This window comes from Hipposideros armiger, unplaced genomic scaffold (assembly GCF_001890085.2).
Source record: "Hipposideros armiger isolate ML-2016 unplaced genomic scaffold, ASM189008v1 scaffold_1148, whole genome shotgun sequence".
Lineage (NCBI taxonomy): Eukaryota > Metazoa > Chordata > Mammalia > Chiroptera > Hipposideridae > Hipposideros > Hipposideros armiger.
This window is the reverse complement of record NW_017732498.1, coordinates 193,241-213,861: the sequence shown is the minus strand read 5'-3', so window position 1 is coordinate 213,861 and position 20,621 is coordinate 193,241. Positions and strand designations below refer to the sequence as shown.

Below are 20,621 nucleotides of genomic sequence, written 5' to 3'. Positions count from 1 at the left end.
CGGATCCACCCTATTTGCAGTATTCCTGGGACTTAGGGACAGGGCTTGGCATACAATGACGAGATACTATGCTGTCATCGCTGTCATGGTCACAATTGTTTCTTGGGCAGTTAGGACCAGCGTTGTGGGGTGGAGGCTGAACCCTGTGGAGAGGTGGTCTGTGCAGGTGCAGGAGCTGGGGCGGCAAGGCGGGCTCCTGGGGGACATGCGACTTGAGTCCGACTCTTGGTAGTGGGGTGGGAGGCGTGCATCACAGTGCGAGGCACTCACGGCTAGATGTGTGGGCGTCACTCATGTTGTGGGTTTTACAGACCGTCGTCAGTAGCTCCCAGGGAGGCACAGAAGTGCCCAGAGGAGTGAGGCAGACCTGGCCCGGCCCACGGCCTGGAGGGCACACCAGACCTGATCCACACAGGAGCAGCCGAGGCATGCATGTTTAGAGAGACATTTCTTTTTTCCCCTATTGTATCTTTAATTTTTAAATTAGATTTTTTAAAGTTAGGCAAGGAGATGCTCATGTTCACTCAGGTTCCAACAACCAGGAGTGACAGTGGCCCCTCTTCCTTCCAGCCCCACTCCCATGTCACCAGGCTCAGTTCTGGGCACCATGGAGATAGGGTTGATCTTGGTGCTTGAAGCTGGATGGGGCACCTGGTGGGCTTGGGCAAATCTTGTGCTTTGTGGCAATTTGGCATTTAGCCCCATTGGCCGCCTTTGCCAGAGGCCTGAGAATTTGAGGCTGCTGGCGGGGAATTTTTCTCCTGGGTAGGGCCTGCCACGTTCCTGGGCGGTGACTCAGCCCCTGAATCCAAGTCACGCCCTTGAGTCACTGTTTCCAGCAGTGCCCTCCAGAATGAGCTAGCAGAGCCCCTTCTTGGCCTGGGGTCTTATGACTCACCCCTACTCTTTCTGGCCCTCTGCCTTCAGAGGGAGGGCACCTGCCACTGCATTTCCCTAAGTTTCTGGCCCTGCGATGGGGTCTTGGCGCCACCGCCTGGTGGATGTAAGTGGCTGGAGGGTGCAGAGCTTGCCCTGGGGAGAGGGGCCTTGGAGTGGGCTCAGGCACCCTGCCCAGCTGCCCTGCCCTCTCCTTTCCTGGCCCGGCCCTGTCTGTTTGAACAGGTGACAGAGGAGAGTGGGGTAGGAAAGACTCTGCTGGGGAGGTGAAATGCAGGCTGCTGGCTGAGCCTGAATAGGATGTAGCCTTGGAAAGGGGGAGAGGAATATTCAGGAGGGGACAGCAAGGTCCAGAGAGCTGGGTAGTAGGCTGACACCTAGCCTGAGAGGGGTTCGTGTGTAAGGGGACAGGTTCCCACTTGGTTGGGTCTGGGTCTGCCTCTTCTCCCTTTCTGTGGCCCCGCACCTGCACCTTATCGTGCCCTACGCATCCCTCGCCTCCCTCCTGGCCCACCTGGGCCAGAGAGAGGGGTTCTCCTTTTGCCATAGCTGCTCAGACCTCCCTTTCCTAGAGAAGCCCCTGGGGGCCTGGCTGCAGGGTCCAAGGGACTTCAGGGGAGTCTACCCATTATTCACATCCAGTTCCACTTCCATGTTGGTGGGAGGTTGGGGTGCAGGTCGTGGAGGGTGGGCCTGGCCTGGCTTAGGCTGGCTGGGACGGAAGTTCAGCAGATGGAGTGACTGGTCCTCCCCTCAGGCCGAGGAGGAGCTCATCAAAGCCCAGAAGGTGTTTGAGGAGATGAATGTGGATCTGCAGGAGGAGTTGCCATCCCTGTGGAACAGGTGAGGGCCGGGCCTCGGGCTTCTTCTCGGGCTGCACAGCTGCCACGTGTGTCTTTTCCTTCCATGGGGCCCTGTGCCCTCGCAGGGCTGTGTCTCTGCTGAGGGCGAACGTGTGTCAGCATGTGTGTGGCCCTCCTGGGTTCCCCACTGACCTGCGTATTCATTTTGCCCTTCTTTCCTCCCTTCTGCAGTCGTGTAGGTTTCTACGTCAATACATTTCAGAGCATTGCAGGTCTGGAGGAGAACTTCCACAAGGAGATGAGTAAGGTAGGCCATGCAGATTCCTGTGGGCCTCGAGGCCACGCTCCACCCTGCCCAGGGCCAGGCAGGTTGAGCTCCCTGTTGCCTGCTGAGATTTATCACACACTGATGACCACAGTGTTCCCCCTGTCTAGCCCCTGCCCTCAAAGAGCTCCCCATCCAGAGTGTTCTGCCCAGTGGGAGCTGCCAGGTATGCTGGGGAGGTTGTCAGTGGGGCTTGAAGGTTCACCGCAGCTTCCTTCCTGCTCCCAGTCCTGCACTCTTGCCTGGACAGAGTCAGCCCTCCTCAAACTGTAAATGTGTTCTCAGGCAACTTGGGCTCAGGGAGCTCAGTGTCAGAAAAGGATGGTGGCTTCCCAATTTGGAGGCAAAGAATAAGTAAATTGCTAGAATTTTTCTCCATGTTTAATGTTCTTTCATATGTCATAAGACGTTGAAACAGATGCTTTATCTGCCAGAATCTGGTGTAAGAAGGTGTTTGATTAGCCCAAGTTCCTATTTTTTTATCATTTTTATTTTGATTTAACTGGCAGTTAAACTGCAAAGCTGAATTGGAGAAACCTAGTATTGGCAGCTTCTTCCCTCTGTGAAGTGGGTGGGTCTGACTCTGTCTCTTGGGCCCAGAAGAATGAAGTGATGGTAGTGGATTCCAGGCCCAGGGCAGGAGGACAAAAAGCAAGTTTGGGGCCTCTCCCGAGTCACCGCCCTGAGGATGATTTCCTGCCTTTTAGGCCATCCCTTTCCTTCTTTTCCTTCTTCCCTTCAAAGATTTGAGACAACTTAGGAAAAATTTAAAAACAGACAGAGAGAGAGGTGATTTGGGGAAGAAAACATTTATGTAAAGTGGGAGGAAAATTCATCTCTGAGCTTCCTAGTGGCCAAAACTAAGAGGGATATATTCTCAGTAATGAGCGTGGGATGAACCTCTTCTCTTGCCTGTGCTTTTGGTGAGATCTCTGGAGTGGTAGTGTGGCTGAAAGCATCTTGGCAAAATGACCTTAACAATTAGAATCAACAGTTAGTTTGCAAAAACAGTTTCAAAAAGTTTAAAAACGGTGCATGTTCTACGTGGCATTTTAGGAAATCCCTACAAATAGAAAGAAAAGAAAAGATGGTTCCCAGAAACAGTAACTATTAGCAGTGCAGCTCACTTCCTCCACGCTCCCCTTGGTTTTTCTGGCTTTGGTAAACTGGTTCCCAGCCCCCACTCATGGGAAAAGAAGAGCTAGTTTCTGACAGGGGGCAGAGGTGCAGGGACGGGGTTAGAGCAGGGGAGAAGAAGGGATGTTGTGGGCAGAGTGGCCGTTTGGTGGCCCCAGAGGTCTTCCTACCTGCTTGCTGTCCTGTCCGCAGCTCAACCAGAACCTCAACGACGTGCTGATCAGTCTGGAGAAGCAGCACGGGAGCAACACATTCACCATCAAGGCGCAGCCCAGGTGTGTGATGCCTACTGCTCTCAGCGGGGGATGGGTGTGGGAGGTGTGGCCTGAGGTGGGCCCCTGCTGCTTGCTGACTCGGACAAGGCTGGGACGAAGCTCGTTCTCATGGGCTCGTGGGTTTGGCCTCCCTGCCTTGGCCTCCCTGTGCTCAGGGGAGCAGGTGAGGACAACCGTCCTCCCCTGTTTGCTGTCGGGTGTGGGGGGGGGTCCTCCTCATGGTCTGCGTAGCACCTGAGCCTGCGCCTCACTTCTTTATCTGTGGGGCCGGAGCAGCCAGGGGACCTGCCCAGCTTGGGGGGACAGTGGGAGCTAACTGGTTCACAGGCATGGAGCCTCCTGGAGTGAGTGAGTGAGTGGTCCTCTTAGAGCAGGGGATGGCGCCACCCTTTCCCTCTCCTGCTCCCAGGAAGCCCAAGTCTCAGGGTGGCTGCATTCTACACACCCAAGGGTGTCCTTGCTCCTCCCTCAGCCCAGCACTGGCCCCCTCCTGCCTCACCTCCCAGGAGACCCCTGTTTCCTTAGGGGACAGCAGGAGGGAGGAGGGGAAAGGTCTTGCCCTCTGGCTGCGGCTCCTGGGAAACGATAGCGAGTCTGGGATTTCCCTTCCTTTCTGGCCATTGCAGCACAATGTGGAGACCTCTGGATCCACGCTTTCCTTGCCTATAAATAAAATGGGGTGATTGCACCTGCTTCTTGGGGTGATTGGGGTATTACCTAGGACTAAGAAGGTATTCAATGACTATTATTGCCCCTCTTCTCCCCTGAAAATAAAATATGTGTGGCCCTGAGGGGCCCCCAGGGTGCCCTGGGCTGAGGAGCACCAGGGGTAGAATAGAGGCCAAAAGACGATTTCTGAGGTCACTGCAGGGAGGACCGGCCTCCCCTTGTGCTGCCCTGCCTGGCGGAGGTAATGGTGGGAGCATCCAAGCTGGGTGTGAAGGGAGCAAGTGGTGGCTGTCCTGAGTAGTACAGGCTGCTCAGAAGGACATTCTGGGAAAGGGGCTGGCCCGGGGGGAGGGAGGGATGTGGAGGCTTGTGAGCCTCCTTTACACCAAAATGGCCCATTTGGCGTCCTGGCCGCCTCCTTCCAGGGCCCCATGCCGGCCAGCTGACCCTGCACCTTCCTGGTACTCTGGGCCCCTGGAGCTCCTGTGGACCACGGGCAGGGTGATGCCAGCGGTCCCCCCAGACTGAGCCTCCTACAGCTCGCCGGGTCCTGTTGGGGGCAGTCCCCTCTTCTCTAGTTGTGTCAGCACCACCCCAAGGCACCTGGCAGCGTGCTGAGGCCAGCAGGGCCCTAATGGGGGCCTAAGGGCAGGGTCAGGCCCTCTACAAGGCCCCTCGGTGTTAGGGGAGGCTTTGTCCCCTTGCCCCACCCCTTCGTTGGGGATTGCTGATGAGGGAAGGGGTCAGGCCAGCCCCACATCCAGCATTTCCCCCAAATGAAGGCCTCTACATCCCGTCCGTCCCCACAGAAAGAAAACTAAACTGTTCTCGCGGCTGCGCAGAAAGAAGAACAGGTACCAGCAGTGAGTGCTGCATTGTGGGGGCGTCAAGGCCAGCGTCCTGGCTGGTGGCCCCCGTGCATGTGCCTAGTGCCCTGCTCTGACAGTGCCACTAACCCCTACCCCTAACTCGCCTTCCTGTGTGTGGTGCTGCCCGGCAGGCAGGGCAGGGCTGTGCTGTGCCATGCCATGTGCGTGTGTGTGTGTGTGTGTGTGCGCGTGTGTGTGTGTTGCGGGACAGGCAGAGGGGTTGTCGGGTGGGCATGGTAAGCAGACAGCCTGAGAGCAGTTGGCATTTTCCTCTCTGCATTACCAAGTGCCCACCAATAGCGGCCAGGCCAGGAGCAGTCCCAGGTGAAGAAGGTGGCCAGAAAGGAGGCCTGGGCAGTCTCGGGGAGGTCTGCTGCAGCACGGTGCTGGTTTTCAAATGATGTGTGCGTGTGTACTATGTTTATATATATTCTTTAAGGAGGCAAATACATCCCATGAAACAGAAATTCAATAAAGATGAGAGGGTACCAGTAATGCCTCTCACACATCTGTCCCACCATCTAGACTCCCTTCCCCTAGGGGATGTGGTTACTGTTTTCTTTCGTATCCTTCTAGACCCACCCTGTGCAACACATTGGCCACTGGCCCCATGTGGCCAGCCAGCACTCGGAATGTGGCCAACTGAGGAGCTGAATTTTTAATTTAATTTAAGTATAAAGGTAAACAGCCACCTATGGCTAGTGGGTAGTCTTGGTCAGCACTGTTCTAGAGTTTCTTTATACGAGTACAAATATGGGCATTTGTTTCCCGCCCCCTTTGCACCCCAGTGGGGGTTTACACACACTTTTGCCCCAGTTTTTGGTACTGAACAGCCTGGCTTAGAGACCTCACCCTTCATCCCCAGCTACTCCTGTGTTTTTGTGGAAGGGCCTGTGGGAGTGACGGCTTGGAGATGGAGATGGCACTCTATGGAGGGGTGTGGTGTGGGTGGGGGTGGGCTGAGCTTGGCGTTGCTTTGGGAGCGGGTGGACAGGTGGGGGCAGCCGAGAGGCCTTTGGCGTCAGGCCGAGGCGGGGCTGCGTGTGGCGTGTGGGATGTCTGGCTTTCTCCTGCTGGGGAGCTCTGGCCTGTGGGGCAGCTGGGCTGCCTCTGGCGGTGGCTCCTGGGGGCCTGCCCCTTCCCCGGGGACTGGAGGCCTCCAGCTCAGAGATGCCCGCTGTGCCGTCACTGTCTCCAAGACAGGCTCCTGCCACCAGCACGTGTGGTCTCATTTCCACCCGTTCTTACACACATGGACACGCATCCCATTTTCACAGTGAATGTATGTGGGCCCACAGTACTCCTCAGTTTCACACACTGATCTACATGTTCATACACGTATGCACATGTCACACATGGACCCCTAGGTGTGTATACATGCACATGCCAGTCGCACGCATACCTGTGTGTGCACATTCCCTCAGATGCCTGGCCCTCCCTCCACTGCTCCCTCCTGTCTTGCCTCCACAGTGACAACACCCCTGCAAAAGGGAACAAGAGCCCTTCGCCTCCGCCAGACGGTTCCCCTGCCGCCACCCCTGAGATCAGAGTCAACCACGAACCCGAGCTGGCCAATGCTGCCACCCCTGGGGCCGCCCTCCCCAAGTCCCCGTCTCAGGTAGGCACTGTATCTCAGCCTGTCCCCCGCCCCTCCTTGCTTTCCTTTCTGCTTTGCTGTCACTCGCCCTCTCTCTGCTGCCCAGACCTAGACGAGCCTGGAGCCAGAGGCTTTGCCCAGTGGGGACTAAGCCTGGATATTGGTCTCCGTTGGACCCTGCATGGCCCAGGCTCCCCTCAGTGGCCCTGGCCCCTTTCAGGGGCATCTGTAACTATCTGTTTCCTCCTGAGGCGTCTCCCTTTCCCACTGCAGCGCCCGCCCCTCCTTGTTCCCCTGGCTTTTGGGCGGCTTCACTTCCTCCATCTTCCTTTGACACAGACTTGGGCCCACAGCCCCGGAACGTCCAGGTTTGCAGAGGCAGCTGCGTCCCTGTCCCCACATTTTCTCTCACGCAGGATCCTTAGAGGGACAGCCAGAGCAAGGGCTCAGTGAGGGGCGTGTGAGTCAGGGAAGGGGCCGGGCCCAGAGGTCCCAGTCCCGCCCTCCTGGAGAAGCCCGGCCCCAGCCCCGCCAGGTGTCTCTGGGTTTCTGCCGCATCCCCAGGAGCTGGGAGCGGGGAGGAGGCTCAGTGTTCATGTCAGCCCTGGCTGAGCTTTGTTAGGCTGCCCCTGGCAGCAGCTTTGTTAGGCTGCGCCTGGCAGCAGCTCTGTTGGGTTTAGGCTGTCACCCTGTTTGTCAGCTGATCAGGATAAAGATGTTAAGAACAGTGACGAGAGCCCACACTTGAATAGCACTTCCTCTGGGCCAGACACGGTGCCAGCACTTCCCATATGTTCATTCATGGAAGCCTCACCACAACCTCGTGAGGCAGATGCTTTTATCACCCCAGCTTGACAAATAAGGAAATGCAGGGTCTGGGGGGTTGTGTGACTTGCCTGAGGTCCACCCAAGTACGCAGGTGTGCGGCCATCTTCCCTAGGCCTCCCGGGCCCCGGCTCTCTGCCGGCCTCTACAGGTGACTGTTTCTCCAGTGGGACGTGGAGAGGCCCCGGTGTGCAGGCGAGCGGGGGCCAGAGAGGAGGCTGGGCGCCGCCAGCTGTCCTCAGCCTCTCATCACGCGACGAGCCCTCTTCTGGCCGTCCCCTTCTTAACTCTTCTGTCCTTTCACCTCCTTCCCTCCCCCTCTCTCCCCTCTTTTCTCATCCTTCTCTCTGCACAGCATTTCTGGACCTCCTGCCTTGGTCTCCTCCCCGGGGTGGCCGTGGTCCCGCTGTCTGTGTCTTGGGGAGCAGTGCCTCTTGCTTCATCTTCCTCAGTTGCCTGGGTGGGACCACGGCCTGGGGTGTGACTAACAGTGGCTTTGTCTCTGTCTCCCCCTGCTCCCACGCTCTGCTGTGCCTCCCTGTGCGGCCCCTCACCCGCTGCCGACCCACAGCTCCGGAAAGGCCCACCAGTCCCTCCGCCTCCCAAACACACCCCGTCCAAGGAAGTCAAGCAGGAACAGATCCTCAGCCTGTTTGATGACACGTTTGTCCCTGAGATCAGCGTGACCACCCCCTCCCAGGTCAGCCGCAGCCGCGCGGCCCGGCTCTCCCCACCCTCTTGCTCTCTCGGGGCATGCCTTCTCCTCCGTCCCACGCCCTGGGCCTCTGCCCCAGGAGCCGGGAATCTGGCCGGAGAGAGATTGGCCCTGAGCCTTCCTCTCACTCATCCGTTCATCCCTTCATTCATCATACCTCATCCATCTCTGATCATGTACTGTGGCCAGATACAGGGACATAAGCTAATGGTCGTAGAGGAGACGGTCCGCTCAGCAGTGGCCTCATGTTTGCATTGATGGTGTGGCTAAAAGGGGTGGGAAGGACCTGGGCCAGTCAGGGAAGGCTTACTGGAGCAGGTGCCATTTGCCAAGTGGCGACAAGCAGAGACAGTGGCTTGTGTGTATACCAGGAGGGGCGAGAGATGAGCTTAGGAACTTCTGGAGCTCAGCGTGCTCATAAATGCCCTAAGAAGACATGTAATGCCCATTCACGGAGGAACTAAAGGAGGGCCGAGCAAGGAAGGTCATTAGTGGCGCCGGAATGGGCTGACACTGTTAGATCAGCTTGCAGAAACCAGGGTGCCGACTGCTCCGAGCCTGGTTTCTAGGCCCCCTGATGAGGCCCTTTCCACGTGGGGGTTAGTCTCTTGTTGGAGCGGCTAATCCCAGGCCATGGTGGGCCTGTGTTGGAGTGCAGCCATGGGGTTTCCCTGCGTGGGGCACTCTGGGCTCTGACTCCTTAGCACAAGCTGGGGCTTGGAGAGGAGGAGCAGGGGTGAGTGTGGAGGGAGAGGTGGTTGGGAGGTGAGGACAGTGGATTCTGCTTAAAAGGACCTCGGTGCAAGTGGGCTTCCAGCCCCCTACAAGAGGACTTGGGGTCAGTACAGGGCACTAGGTGAGTGAGGGGTGATGCTCTGGCTGGGGGGCCCGGGAGGTGTGGGAGCCCATCTGCAGAAGGTGGCTGAAGCTGGCCCAGGGCGCTCCTGGAGTAGTGGGGAGATGGGTGGCAAGACCCCCAGGACAGCATGGCGCTGGGATGCTCGCAGCCTGAGCACGCCTCTACCGGGGTGACCCGAGTGCTGGTGAGCCCTGACCAGGGGGTGGTGCCAGCACTTACCTGCGCGACCTTCAGTTTTCAGTCACCCTCTGCGAGGGGGCTGTGCCCATGGAGCAGGTGAGGAGCCTGTCGGCCTTCCCTGCAGCGAGACCAGCCACCCCAAGCTGTCCGTCTCCACGCTCACCGCATGCTGCCTTTGCTGCCCACCTCCCTGCCCACTGAAGGAAACTGAGTCTGCCTGATGGGAATGAGGAGTGTACACTGTGGATGCTGGGGCCTGGGGCTGGGGTGGGCTGGTCCCCTTGCATGAAGCTATGTTGAGAGGGCTGCTCTGCTGGTCTGTGGTGTGTAGCCTTCATCCCTGTGCCAAGGACAGCCCCCATCCTGTGTGGTGGGGAGGATAGGCTGCTGGAAGGTGGGCTATGGAGGACATGGTCAACCCTTTGGCCTGGTGACTGTGTCCCCTTGCAGCATAACGGGGCAGCTGTCTGGGCCTGGTTGACTTCTGAGAAAGGTCAGGTGGTGGAGCTACTTGGGGGAGAGAGGCTGCCAGCCAGCGGTGGGAGGGCACCTACAGGGTGTGCACCTAGGGTGTCCTAGGCATGTGTTCCCCTATGATTGACAGAACACTGACTTCTTCCCCAGGTTCTTTGGACAGGGCTTGACCTAAAGGAAAGTTAGTGGCTGGGGTGAGCCTGGGGTAGGGGCTCAGGGACCAGGGCATCCTGTCCAGGAAGTGAGTCCATGTGGCCTGGGCTCTCTGAGCTCTGTAGCTTGGCCTCATGTGGATGCCTTGTCCCCTAAGCTGTGGGACAGCTGGCTCCAAGTGTTCTCAGGACTGAGGGTTTTGGGTCTCTCCTTTCAGGCCTCACCTCAGCTGTGCAAGCCCCTCTGGGGAGCCCCTCCCTACTCTGAGGTCTCGGGTCCTTGATGGAGGGCTTTGGAGGGATAAAGAATGGAGGGCACTTCCTGTCATTGCTGAGTGTCCACCAAGAGCAAGTGGAGCTGTGCTGGCTGGACTTCGGGGCGTTACTGCCCTCCCAGCACTAGATGGCAGTGGCGGAGGAGGACCTGAGGCGGAGCAGCTCCCTCTTCTCTTGGACCAGGGCAAAGTCCTTCTTTTGGTCCTCAAAGAGAGACTCCACGTATCAGATGGAGGCCACAGTTGAGCAAGCCCCTCCTCCTAGGGGGACAGCATGTCCTCTGGGTATCTGCTGGTGCTGAGCTGGCTCTCCTCTGCAGGTGGCTCTGGGAAACACCCTTTCTCTCACGATTGTGGAGCCAGTTTGCTGTGGGATTGGCTCTCCCAATGTGAGTGGGGCCACCATGTCCCAGTCTCCTGGGGCTGGGCCTGTCACATGCACGTTTCTGAGCTGCACCCAGACACACTGAATGGGAATCTCCGGGGTGGCTGGGATGAGATCTTTAGTTTGAACACAGGTGCCACAGGTATTGGGGACCCCACCTTTTCGACTGGGCTCCTAGGTAGTATGGCTGGCTTAGCCCTGTCCTCACTCCCTGGAGCTGACTGGTGGGTGGGTGTCACCACAGGGTGACCTGTCTGTATCGGGCAGTGAAGGGAAACCAGTGCCTGTCCCAGGAGCCCTCTGGGTCAGGTTGACGAAGCGTGGTCTTGTCCAGCTCAGTCTGTGGCCTGTGCTGCTTATGGGGGTTGTGGCAAGGTCTTGGGAGTTTGTGGTGCAGGGAGCTGAAAGAGGCACTGTCAATTGGAGGCCTCTGCTGTTTGTAGGGCAGAGATAGACAAAAGATTCTGGGGCTTGGCATTGCTTTGGTTGGTAGTTGGCCTGTTGCTGATGACTGAGGTAGGTGCCAGGCCTGTGTGGGTGGGAGTATGTGCTAAGGTGTCTGGCATGGGTGGCACTGCTTTGTGTGTGAGGTACACGTGTGTTTGTGAGTGTAAGCACCTGCTGTGTGTGCCTGTGTCAAGTGCTCCCTGCCTGTCACTAACTGCCTTCCTCCTTTGCCTCCGCTGCCAAGTTTGAGGCCCCGGGGCCTTTCTCGGAGCAGGCCAGTCTGCTGGACCTGGATTTTGACCCCCTCCCGCCTGTGGCAAGCCCCGTGAAGGCGCCCACACCCTCTGGTCAGGTTGGTCAGAGTCCACCATCCATGGGCCCACTGGCGGTATGAGCCCATGTAGGCCAGGGCCTTTGGAGGTCCTGGGGTCACCAGGCTCTCCTCCCATTCACACTCTGGCCCCCAGCTCTTGTCTGGTCCTGACCATGGAGGAAAGGAAAAGAGCAGACAGAGGCCGGTGAGAGGACCCTCAGGAGGTGGGTCAGCTGGACACACATCTGGCCGAGTATAGTCTGCCCCAGCACCCTGCCCCTCTCTTGGTAGCAGCCCTGTATTTGGGCACTCCCTGGCCTGGGGTTGCAGCCCCCTGAGAGGTGTCTAGGACTCAGCCCTCAGGGACCTTAGAGTCTGGCTCCGGGCTGCCCTGTGCCTTCTGGGCACAAGGGCCCGAGGCTGGCATGGGGTGGGGTTCACTGGGGACTGCTTGCCCGCCCCCGTCTCTAACTTCTGTGCTAACTCTGTCCTTCTCCCTCTGCTGCGCTTAGCCAATCCCGTGGGACCTCTGGGAGGTAAGCTGTGTTTGCTCTGTTCCTGTCCCTGGGGGCCCGGGGCCCACTCCCCTGGTCCTGCACCCAGCCCATTCGTAGATGTGCACACGGCCTTGCTCACATGCCTAGGGGCTGACCACAGCTGCCTCCAGCTGTCTTGCTGCATCCGTTCTGTGGGGGCACCATGCCCCTGGCCAGGCCCTGTGGCAAAGGGCTCTTTGGTTTAGCCTGAGAAGGGGGTCTTCCTCGGTGTGCCCTAGTTGTCAGGGCCTGTGAGTGACCCTAGACGGTGACCATCTGGTCACCCAGGATGAACATGGTGTCCTCATGCTAGGCTGAGGCCTACAGGCAGGGGTGGAGGGGCCTTGTTCTTGAGGAGCTTTCTGTTTGCAGGGGGCCCACAGGGCAGTGGCATCAGGAAGCTGTGGGGACACAGGAGGAGGGAAGGACAGGCAAGCTGAGGCCAGGTGCCCTTAATGTGAGCAGGGCCTGCTGAGAAGGTGTCTAATTCAAGTGCCTTGGGCAGGGGAGGTTAAGGAGGGCCTGGGGCCTGCCCCAGAAATAGGGGCCGGTTCTTCAAGGACCGGGGCATGTGTGAAAGTCCTGGCAGTGCAGGCTCCTGGGAGCCCGGAAAGCTCCACATTGTTTCACCCTGGAGGAGGCCTGACGCGAGCAGGCAGAGCCATTTTGACGAGTGGATTTCAGTGGGTGCTGAGCTGTGTGCGGCACAGCCTGTCCCCTTGATGGTGACAGGAGCAAGGAGGTGGGAGTAGGTCTCCATTCAGCGGCCTGTGTGTGTGCTCCACTGGGCTCTGGATAGGCTGCCCGCCGCAGGCACCACTCTCCCCTCTCCCAACACGGGCGGCTCACGCCTGTCTTCTCTCTCGTGCCCTGCCCAACACCTTCTCCCCTGCCCTCCTGCCCTCCCTCCCTGTCCTCCCCGGTGGCCATCAGCAGCCCACAGAGAGTCCAGCAGGCAGCTCACCTTCAAGGGAGCCCAGTGCTGCCGAGGGCACCTTTGCTGTGGCCTGGCCCAGCCAGACGGCCGAGCTGGGGCCTGCCCAAGTAAGTGCCCACCCGCCAGCTCCCCAGTGTCCCCTGTGTATGGGGTGTAGCATGGAAGAAGAACCCAGAGGAGGGGGCACAGGATGGACAAGGCCACTGTAGCCCTGAGGGTGAGGCCGGGGCCATGAGCCAGGAAGCCACAGGATGGGGCTTGTCACTTGTGCTAGGGGTGGCTGGGGCCAGAGCAGCCCCTCTCCCCCTCACCAACCCCAACCTAGTCTCTTAGCTTAGGCCTTCCACAGTGGGAGGGAGGAACATTTAGAGCGCCCATGGGTTTAGGGTGGAAACTTTCCAGAATTTTCTCATTTAATCTTTACACTACACTAGACATGTCCGCCTCTTACAGAGGAAATGGGGGCTAGGAAGGCTGAGGGATTGTTCTGAGAGCTCAGAAGTGACTTGTCAGTGTGGGCCCAGGGCAGCCTGACTGCAGCCAGGTGGCATCCACTGAGCCTTGCTCAGGGCCCCATCTCGGGTCCTCTGGCAGGAGCAACGTGTGAGGGGCAGGGTGGCTGGGTGGGTTCAAGGAAGCTGAGAAGTGGAGCCTGTGAGAGGGTCAGCGGTAGCACTGAGGGGCCTGTGCTGGGCTTTTCGCTGTATGTCACTCAGCATCCTTGCGCCTGCCAGTACCTTTTCCAGCTGCTCCTCATACCCAGGACCCCACATGTCCTCCAGGGCTCCCTGTACTATGCAGAGATATTGGCCAACGCTAGACGCCACTCGGTACTGCCCTCTGTTCCCTTTTGCTTGTCCTGGTGGCATTGCCCCCACCGTATCTGATCCCTTGACGGCATTTATGTTGCAGCCAGCTGACGCCTCAGAGGTGGCGGGTGGGACCCAACCTGCGGCTGGAGCCCCGGAGTCCGGGGAGACGCCAGCAAGTGAAGCAGCCTCCGTAAGACACAGGGACCAGAGCCCTGTCTTCCCTCCCTGCTGTCTGTCCGTCTGTCTGCCTGTGGCTCCCAGCCATGTGTCTGTCACTTGTTCTCCTTACTCTGTCCAGGTCGTAGTTCCTGTTGAGGAGATGGAGGCGGGCTGGGCTGGCATCAGGCTCACACACCCCTTCCCTTGCGTGTCGCCTGCCCTCCCGGGCCCACCTCCCGCCTGTGCTGATCTGTGCTCCTTCCCCAGAGCTCTCTGCCTGCTGTTGTGGTGGAGACCTTCTCAGCAGCTGTGAACGGCACTGTGGATGGCGGCAGCGGGGCCGCGCGCTTGGACCTGCCCCCAGGATTCATGTTCAAGGTGAGCCCAGGCTACTGATCCCACAACCTCTAACTGCCACTGTCCAACGGTGCCCTGGGTGTCGAATCACCCCCTTTACAGGTGAGCGCACTGAGCCTCGGGGGCTGTGTGGTTGGTCCAGAGTGGACCTGCCCCTTCATTCCCTGCTACTCGTCCAGCCAGGTAGTGTCTGAGCCTTGTCCCGCTGCTTCCATGCACTCTTGGTCATTGTGTTGCCACATCACGCCAAAGCCATCCTGAGGCCTGGTGCACTCTACAGGGCTGCAGGTGGGACCAGGGGCCTTTGAGGGGAGGGGTGTCAAGCTCTCCCCACAATCTGCAGGTGCAGGCCCAGCATGACTACATAGCCACCGACACAGACGAGCTGCAGCTCAAGGCCGGGGACGTGGTACTGGTGGTTCCCTTCCAGAACCCCGAAGAGCAGGTGAGGCCCAGGTTGGGGCCGCATGGCTGCGCGGAGCCCACCCGCTGGGAGCCAGCCTGGCTTCTCCCCTGCTCCCCCTTCCTGTCCTTTTCTCTCCTCCCTTCCTCCCTTCGTCCCTTCCCTCTCCCTTTTCTTCGGCCATCTCCCATTTGGTCACATCTCCCGCTCTGTTGCTGTCTCCCTGTCTCTGTCTCCCGCTTGTCCCTCACTCTCTTTCTTCCTTGAACTCCATCCTCTTCCTTTTTCCTGCTTCCTCCTTTCCTCAGCTCTGTCTGCCCTTTTCTCATTTGTGCATCTGTTTCTTTCTCCATTTCTCCCTTCCCTGCCCCGAGGTCTCCCTCCTCCCAGGACAGGAGGCCTGACCACCCCTCCATGAACCCACCTGCTCTGATCACTGCCACCAAGGTGCCCCTTCCAGGCTTTCCCTGCACCTGTCCACACAGGACCGCCAGGGACAGTGTGTGGTCTTCCGCAAGACCCTTGAGCACCCCGGCCGTTTCTCACCCCAAATGCTCCCAGAACCTTCTCCTCCTGCTGTGGCTTCTCCTTGTTCGTTAATTCTCCTCAGAGTGGCCCCCTCGGGCCTGGGGCTGGTGCAGAGCACATCTTCTAGGTTGGGATGGTCTGCTCTGTGCAGGTAGCTGGTCCCTCAGCAGGAATCTTACTGTGGGGATCAAGTGAGTCTTTGTGGGGTGGGGGTAGCCATGTTGGTGTCCAGGTGACACCCACGGTGCTTAGGGGTCCTGGTCAGACTCTGACCCATTTACTTATCAACACGTCATGGGGTTTGTCAGGGTGGCTGATGGTGGGAGGAGGGCTGGGTTTAGGGTGAGGCCAATATGGGTGGGGGTCCTGGGCTGGGAGTGAGGGCACCAGATAGTTCTGAGGCCACACTGAGATTTGAGTAACAAGGATATCCCGAGCCTGGTGCCAAGTCGGCTGATTCTTCTAGACCTTCAGATCTCTACTGATTTCCCTTGGGGCCAGCCCTGGGCTGGGTGGGGTTTTCAGAAGCAGAATCCTGGCCCCCAGCCCACAGCGGGTATCATCTAGGGTGGATGGAAGTGGCTCAGATAGGATATACGTAGCGTCTGTGACAAGGCAGGTAAGCATGCAGAATGAAACAACAAAAACCTAGGTGGGGCCCAGGCGTAGTTCAGCTGCAGGGGCAGCGATGGCCTCAGCTACAGGCCAGGTATATGGCTCCTGCAAGCTCAAGGTCAGGGACTGGAGCCGGGGAGGTTGTCATGATCCCTGGGAGGGGTCAGGATTAGGAAGAAGATGCAGTTTGAGTTGGAGGGTTTGGTGGGGCAGCCTCAAGTCACTCTAGAAGCTTTTGACTGGTCAACGCTCAACAGAATTTCCTGGAATTGTTTGTATAAATCTGGAAGAACAGCTGATATCCTCCTCAGTGATGTGTCCTCTGTGGGCATTGGATGGTGGGAAGTTCTTTGGCTGGGATTAAGGGAGTTGTTCAGACATGTACAGACCAGTGCAGCAGTCAGGCTGCTTTTCTAGGATGAAGAGGACTTGCCAAATGACAAAGAGTTAAATCCACCACCTGCTGAAGGGCAGATAGCTCCTAGGGAAGTTGGATTTGGGTCTGGGGAGATTAGCAGGGAATACTACCTGGAGGAGGTGTTCTTTGGGGGGTGGATGTGACAGACCAGAGGAAATGAATAGGCAGAGGAAGGCATATCCTCTCAGCAGATCCCCAGAGAGATGCATACCCTGTAGGGCCCAAGCGCCCTCCTTCCCCATCTCTGTTCCACCTGGATGCTCCCCCCCTCCCTCTAGGATGAAGGCTGGCTCATGGGCGTGAAGGAGAGTGACTGGAACCAGCACAAGGAGTTGGAGAAATGCCGGGGCGTTTTCCCCGAGAACTTCACCGAGCGGGTTGAGTGAGAGCAGACGCTGGTGCAGCTTTCCGGGCATGTGAAGAACACCTTTTCCTGAAAAATGTGTGCGTGTGTGTGTGTGTGTGTGTGTGTGTGTGTGTATGTGTGTGTGTGTGTTTTCTGTTTTTGTTTTGAAACTTTTGGAAAGCAAAGGGAAATCAAGAGGAGAGAACTAAGCCAAGAGGTGTTCTCCTAAAGATTCGGTTGTTTTCCAAAGAGCCTGGTTTGGGCAAGTCTGGCGGAATCACCTATGTTCCTGAAGCTGCTGTGTCCCCTAGTTGAGTTCCTAGCTGCCCCCACCCCTGCCCACACCCTCTGGGTATCTGCTGCCGCTTGTGTGCCTGGCTGCAGGGTGGGGCCTGGGGGCTGCAGAGCCACCACGCTTGCCTGAAGCTTCAGCCATGCCATCTTGGCAAGGGTCCTCCTTTCCGGGCAGCTGCTGTGGGTGGGGTCCAATCTATCCAGACACCTTGGACCCAGACAACCATCTGACTTGGCCCTGCCCCGCAGACCGTCTGTGTGTGCTGTTTGAAAATAAATTTTAGTGTTCGAAACAAAATGAAACAAAACCTCACAAAAGCACTCAGAAAACGTGTGTTCATTTATTTTTCTTCCACCATTCTTGTCTGCTGTGCATTGTAACTGATTATCTGTGGCTTTTCTACCGAGATAGTCCACCCCCGCAGGACCTCTGCCCCGGCAGGTGCTGCTGGGCGGGATGCTCGATGCTTGACAGTCTCCCCGCCAGCTGCAGGACCACCATTTACTTTTGAGTTCAGCTGGGCCCAGAGTCAAGAGGGCTTCAGCTCATCCCCTGACATTTTCACTGGTGGTTTGTTGGGTTGCAGATGATGGGAACTGTGTGATAGCAAGGTAAGACCAAGGGGCTTGAAGAGCCACCTCTGTGCAAAGAAGTCTGTTTGGTGCCACTCTAAGTGATAGGACTTAATACATGTGAGAACTCGGGAGTCAGGTGCCAGTACTCCATGTCACTGAGGAAACTCAAGCCCGCGGAGATTTGGTGGCTTGCAGGTAAGTGGTGGGATGGGTCTGAACCTGAGCAGTTGGCCCAGACGTGGGGAAAGCCTGCGAGTGCGCCAGGAAGAGCTGGCTCAGCTGCCCAGCTGCTCCCTTTCTGCCCCCTGCCTCCCTTTCTTTCCAACATCAAGTGTCACAGGCTGGGGCCTGGAGGGAGCTCCCTGCTGGAAGTGGGAACTGGCCCTGCTGGGACAGCACCCAGAGGCAGGGTGGCAGGGCACAGTGGCCCTACCCAAAGTGGGTAAGCAGCCAGCCCAAAGCCTGAGCTGTGCTGAGGGCCTGGGAGTTGAGACGCGACCAGGTTGTGTCCATCCAAGAGAATGCATGGAGTCTGGCATCACATGCCTGGTCAGTACTTATGGCCCCTCCCTCTCTGCACAGTGGCCAGCATGTTTCAGGAGTCCACATCCCCTGTCAGGGAACTCTCGTCTCCTGCTGCCAGCTCCCAAGACCCTCCACAGCACTTTGGATGCTGTCCAGCCTGTGGCTGGCCTCTTGCTCCTCATCCTTCATTGGATTTGGTAACAGCACCATTGCTTCTCTTGGTCCCACAGACCTGGGGAACCTCGGCTCTGCCTCTGGGAATTTAGGTGTTTGCATGCTGGCCCTACCTACCTCCAAATATCAGGTTCTGTGCAGACTCATGACCAAATATTGGCTTCATGTGCAAGCCTTGGCTGGGCATCCTTGGTGTCTGGGTGGGTGGCCACTCAGACTGCAACTCAGGCCCTGCACCATGCTCTTACCTCTACTGTCCCTTGGGTGTCGGCTTTGTCTTTGAACAGAGTCCCCAGTGGTCCCAGGTTTGATGTCTGCACAGTGCAGAAGAGACTTCCACAGAGGGGCAGGGAACTTCCTTCCTAAAGACCCCCAGCAAATCTTGGTCTCACTGGCCTGAACTGGATAAGGGTCCCAGTGCTGAAGCAGTTGCTGTGGCCAGGGGTGGGACCTCTGAACTGGCTCAACCCGAGGCCTAGAGCTGGAGGTGGGGCTGGGCTGGGTGGGGGAGGGTAGACACCTGACCAAAAATTGGGGTATGGCTTCCAAGGAGAAGGGGGGATGAATTATAAGAGCTCCAACCTGTGAATCCGCTGCACAGTTGTTTCCAGAAAGAGCCATGAGACCAGGGAACATGACCAGGTAGAGACTACAAGGTTTGTGTGACTTTACATCCAGTCCATCTAGGGCTAACCTCAAGAAGATCTGTGTGCGACCAGGGGATGTAATCCATAATCCAGGAGAAATTACCATCTGACCCTGCTCCTTACCACCTGCATGTGCCAGAACCTGTCGCACACTCGTTATAGCATAGATAGCCATTTGGAGACCTGTAGCAGGGCAGGAGACGCCCCCTCGTCTATAAATTCAGTCTCCTGAACATCCACTCACCCACCATTTCCCACGTAGGCATGGAGATTGCAGAGATTAAAATGTGTTTACTACTGCTGATGCACTCACAGTTTGGGGGAAAGCAGACAACAGTTAAGACCACAGCAAGGTGTGGTGCTGTGTTCAAGGTTCTGGAGACAAAAAGGAGCCACTACCCTAGCTTCACATGGGAGGAGGTGTCTGCTGAGCCATTAGAGTGAATGGGGGTCCCCAAGAGGGGAAGGCCCATCTCAGGCAGAGGAGGCAAGTCTGGCCAAGAGGTCGGCGGGGTTGGAGAGGACTAGGAGCTCCAGCTCCTGGGGTGCCTGGTGCACAGCAGACAGGTCAAGGCTGAGGGTCATTGAAGTGGAGACAGGCCAGGGAAGAGATGAAGCATCCTAAGGAAAGCTTGTAGTGAAGGGGGAAGGAGGGCCCAGAGGGTGGCCTGACTGCCAACATCAAGAAGTTTTTGAAGCACTGACTGCTGAGGAGCTGCGAATTGCCTTCTTCAGAGAAGAGCTCCCTCCTTCAGAAACAGTGCAAAGGACGGGCCAGACAGCCTTGGTAGGCCTGCTCTTGGGTCCCCAGGGCTTTCTGGGAGAGGCATGCCTGAGGACATGGGCAGGCAGCTGACAAGGACATTCCAGGCTTGGCTCTCCTTATATGGAAGAGCAAATCACCAAGGACGGTCTTTCTCAGTAATAATGTAGAAGGATAATTAAAAATGAGCATGGAAGCTACCTTCCTGCCAGCCCCTGATTACAGGTGAGGATCCCAAATGCTGGTGGGAGAAAGGGAGAAGAGATTTCCCCTCTCCCAGGCAGCCAAGGTCAACACCCAGGGACAAAGAAGATGTGGCTTGCTAACAGAAAGGCTTAGAATCCCAGCATGAGCAGGGGCCATGCCCCCTAACCTGTCAACCTCAAGTGCTTAGTTCACATCCCAGAAGCGCCCTGCCCTGTGTGAACTGCCAGGGGTGACCAGGAAAGAGGCAGCCCTTCCCCAAGGAGGTGATCAGCTCATGGTGGGCCAAGGTTTACACACACAAACCACCCCAGAGCTAATAAAATGGATGTGTGCTACAACATCCCATTCTTATTTTGGTAGGTCTAGAAGACACATAGTTTCTATAGAGCAGAGTCACGGAACGGGCTGGTGAAGTACTGAAGGTCATCCTTCATTATAAGCTGGCGACCTCAAATCTATGGGTGAGGTTGGTGTCCTCACCCAAGCTTCAGGTGGGTGTATCAAACCCAACTTCCCCAGATGCCCACAGCACCTCAAACTTTATGTGCCTCTAAGCTGAGCTTGTCAAACCTGGGGCATGCCCTAGATGCTACTAGGTGCCCACCTAATATTCATCTGTTCCTCCTCCCTAACTGAACTCTGATTTTGTTCAAGGTACCATTGAATTCCACTAACGTCACTCAGCCTTTCTTGCAGCTCTCGGTGGCTTATGACACAGTCCTAGCCAATGAGATGAGGGAGGAAATCACTTTCTAAATAAAGAGTCAAAGCCTTCTTAAGACAAAGTCTGCTGCCTCCTTCCCTGCCTGGAATGAGAGCTGGAGGTGCAGCCGCCATCTTGTGACCCTAAAGCTACGTATGAGGACAAAGCCACTCACTGAGGATGGCAGAGTAGTAAGGTAGAGGGACATCATTACAGTCATGCTCATTCCAACCTGACTGCCATCTTCTGACTGTGTGTGTGTGTGTGTGTGTGTGTGTGTAACACCTAAGCCCATCACATTTGTGGGGTGTTCTGTTCCTGATTGCTCTATGCCCCTGTGTTTGTCACAAGCCTTCTGATTGGCCCCTTATAGAATTCTGAATGATACCTCCCTCTCTCTCTCTCTCTCTCTCTCTCTCTCTCT

At 57.2% G+C, this 20,621-nt stretch overlaps 1 protein-coding gene across 26 annotated transcripts in view; it reads left to right on the top strand.

Moving 5' to 3' along the window:
- The window catches only part of BIN1 (bridging integrator 1), a 61,953-nt gene extending 45,030 nt beyond the window's left edge, over positions 1–16,923 (top strand). For 3 of the 26 annotated variants that reach the window (XM_019632501.1, XM_019632495.1, XM_019632509.1), the window contains 14 exons: positions 1,655–1,740; positions 1,932–2,007; positions 3,355–3,437; positions 4,916–4,969; positions 6,446–6,593; positions 7,969–8,097; positions 10,373–10,441; positions 11,129–11,236; positions 11,710–11,733; positions 12,667–12,777; positions 13,583–13,672; positions 13,909–14,019; positions 14,342–14,443; positions 16,241–16,923. In XM_019632501.1, coding sequence (XP_019488046.1) covers positions 1,655–1,740; positions 1,932–2,007; positions 3,355–3,437; positions 4,916–4,969; positions 6,446–6,593; positions 7,969–8,097; positions 10,373–10,441; positions 11,129–11,236; positions 11,710–11,733; positions 12,667–12,777; positions 13,583–13,672; positions 13,909–14,019; positions 14,342–14,443; positions 16,241–16,348 — 1,299 coding nt within the window. In that variant the 3' untranslated portion in view covers positions 16,349–16,923. The remainder of the gene's footprint in view (positions 1–1,654; positions 1,741–1,931; positions 2,008–3,354; positions 3,438–4,915; positions 4,970–6,445; positions 6,594–7,968; positions 8,098–10,372; positions 10,442–11,128; positions 11,237–11,709; positions 11,734–12,666; positions 12,778–13,582; positions 13,673–13,908; positions 14,020–14,341; positions 14,444–16,240) is intronic. The other 23 variants (XM_019632498.1, XM_019632504.1, XM_019632503.1 and 20 more) reach the window with 19 other exon arrangements.
- The last annotated feature ends 3,698 nt before the right edge of the window (positions 16,924–20,621 follow it).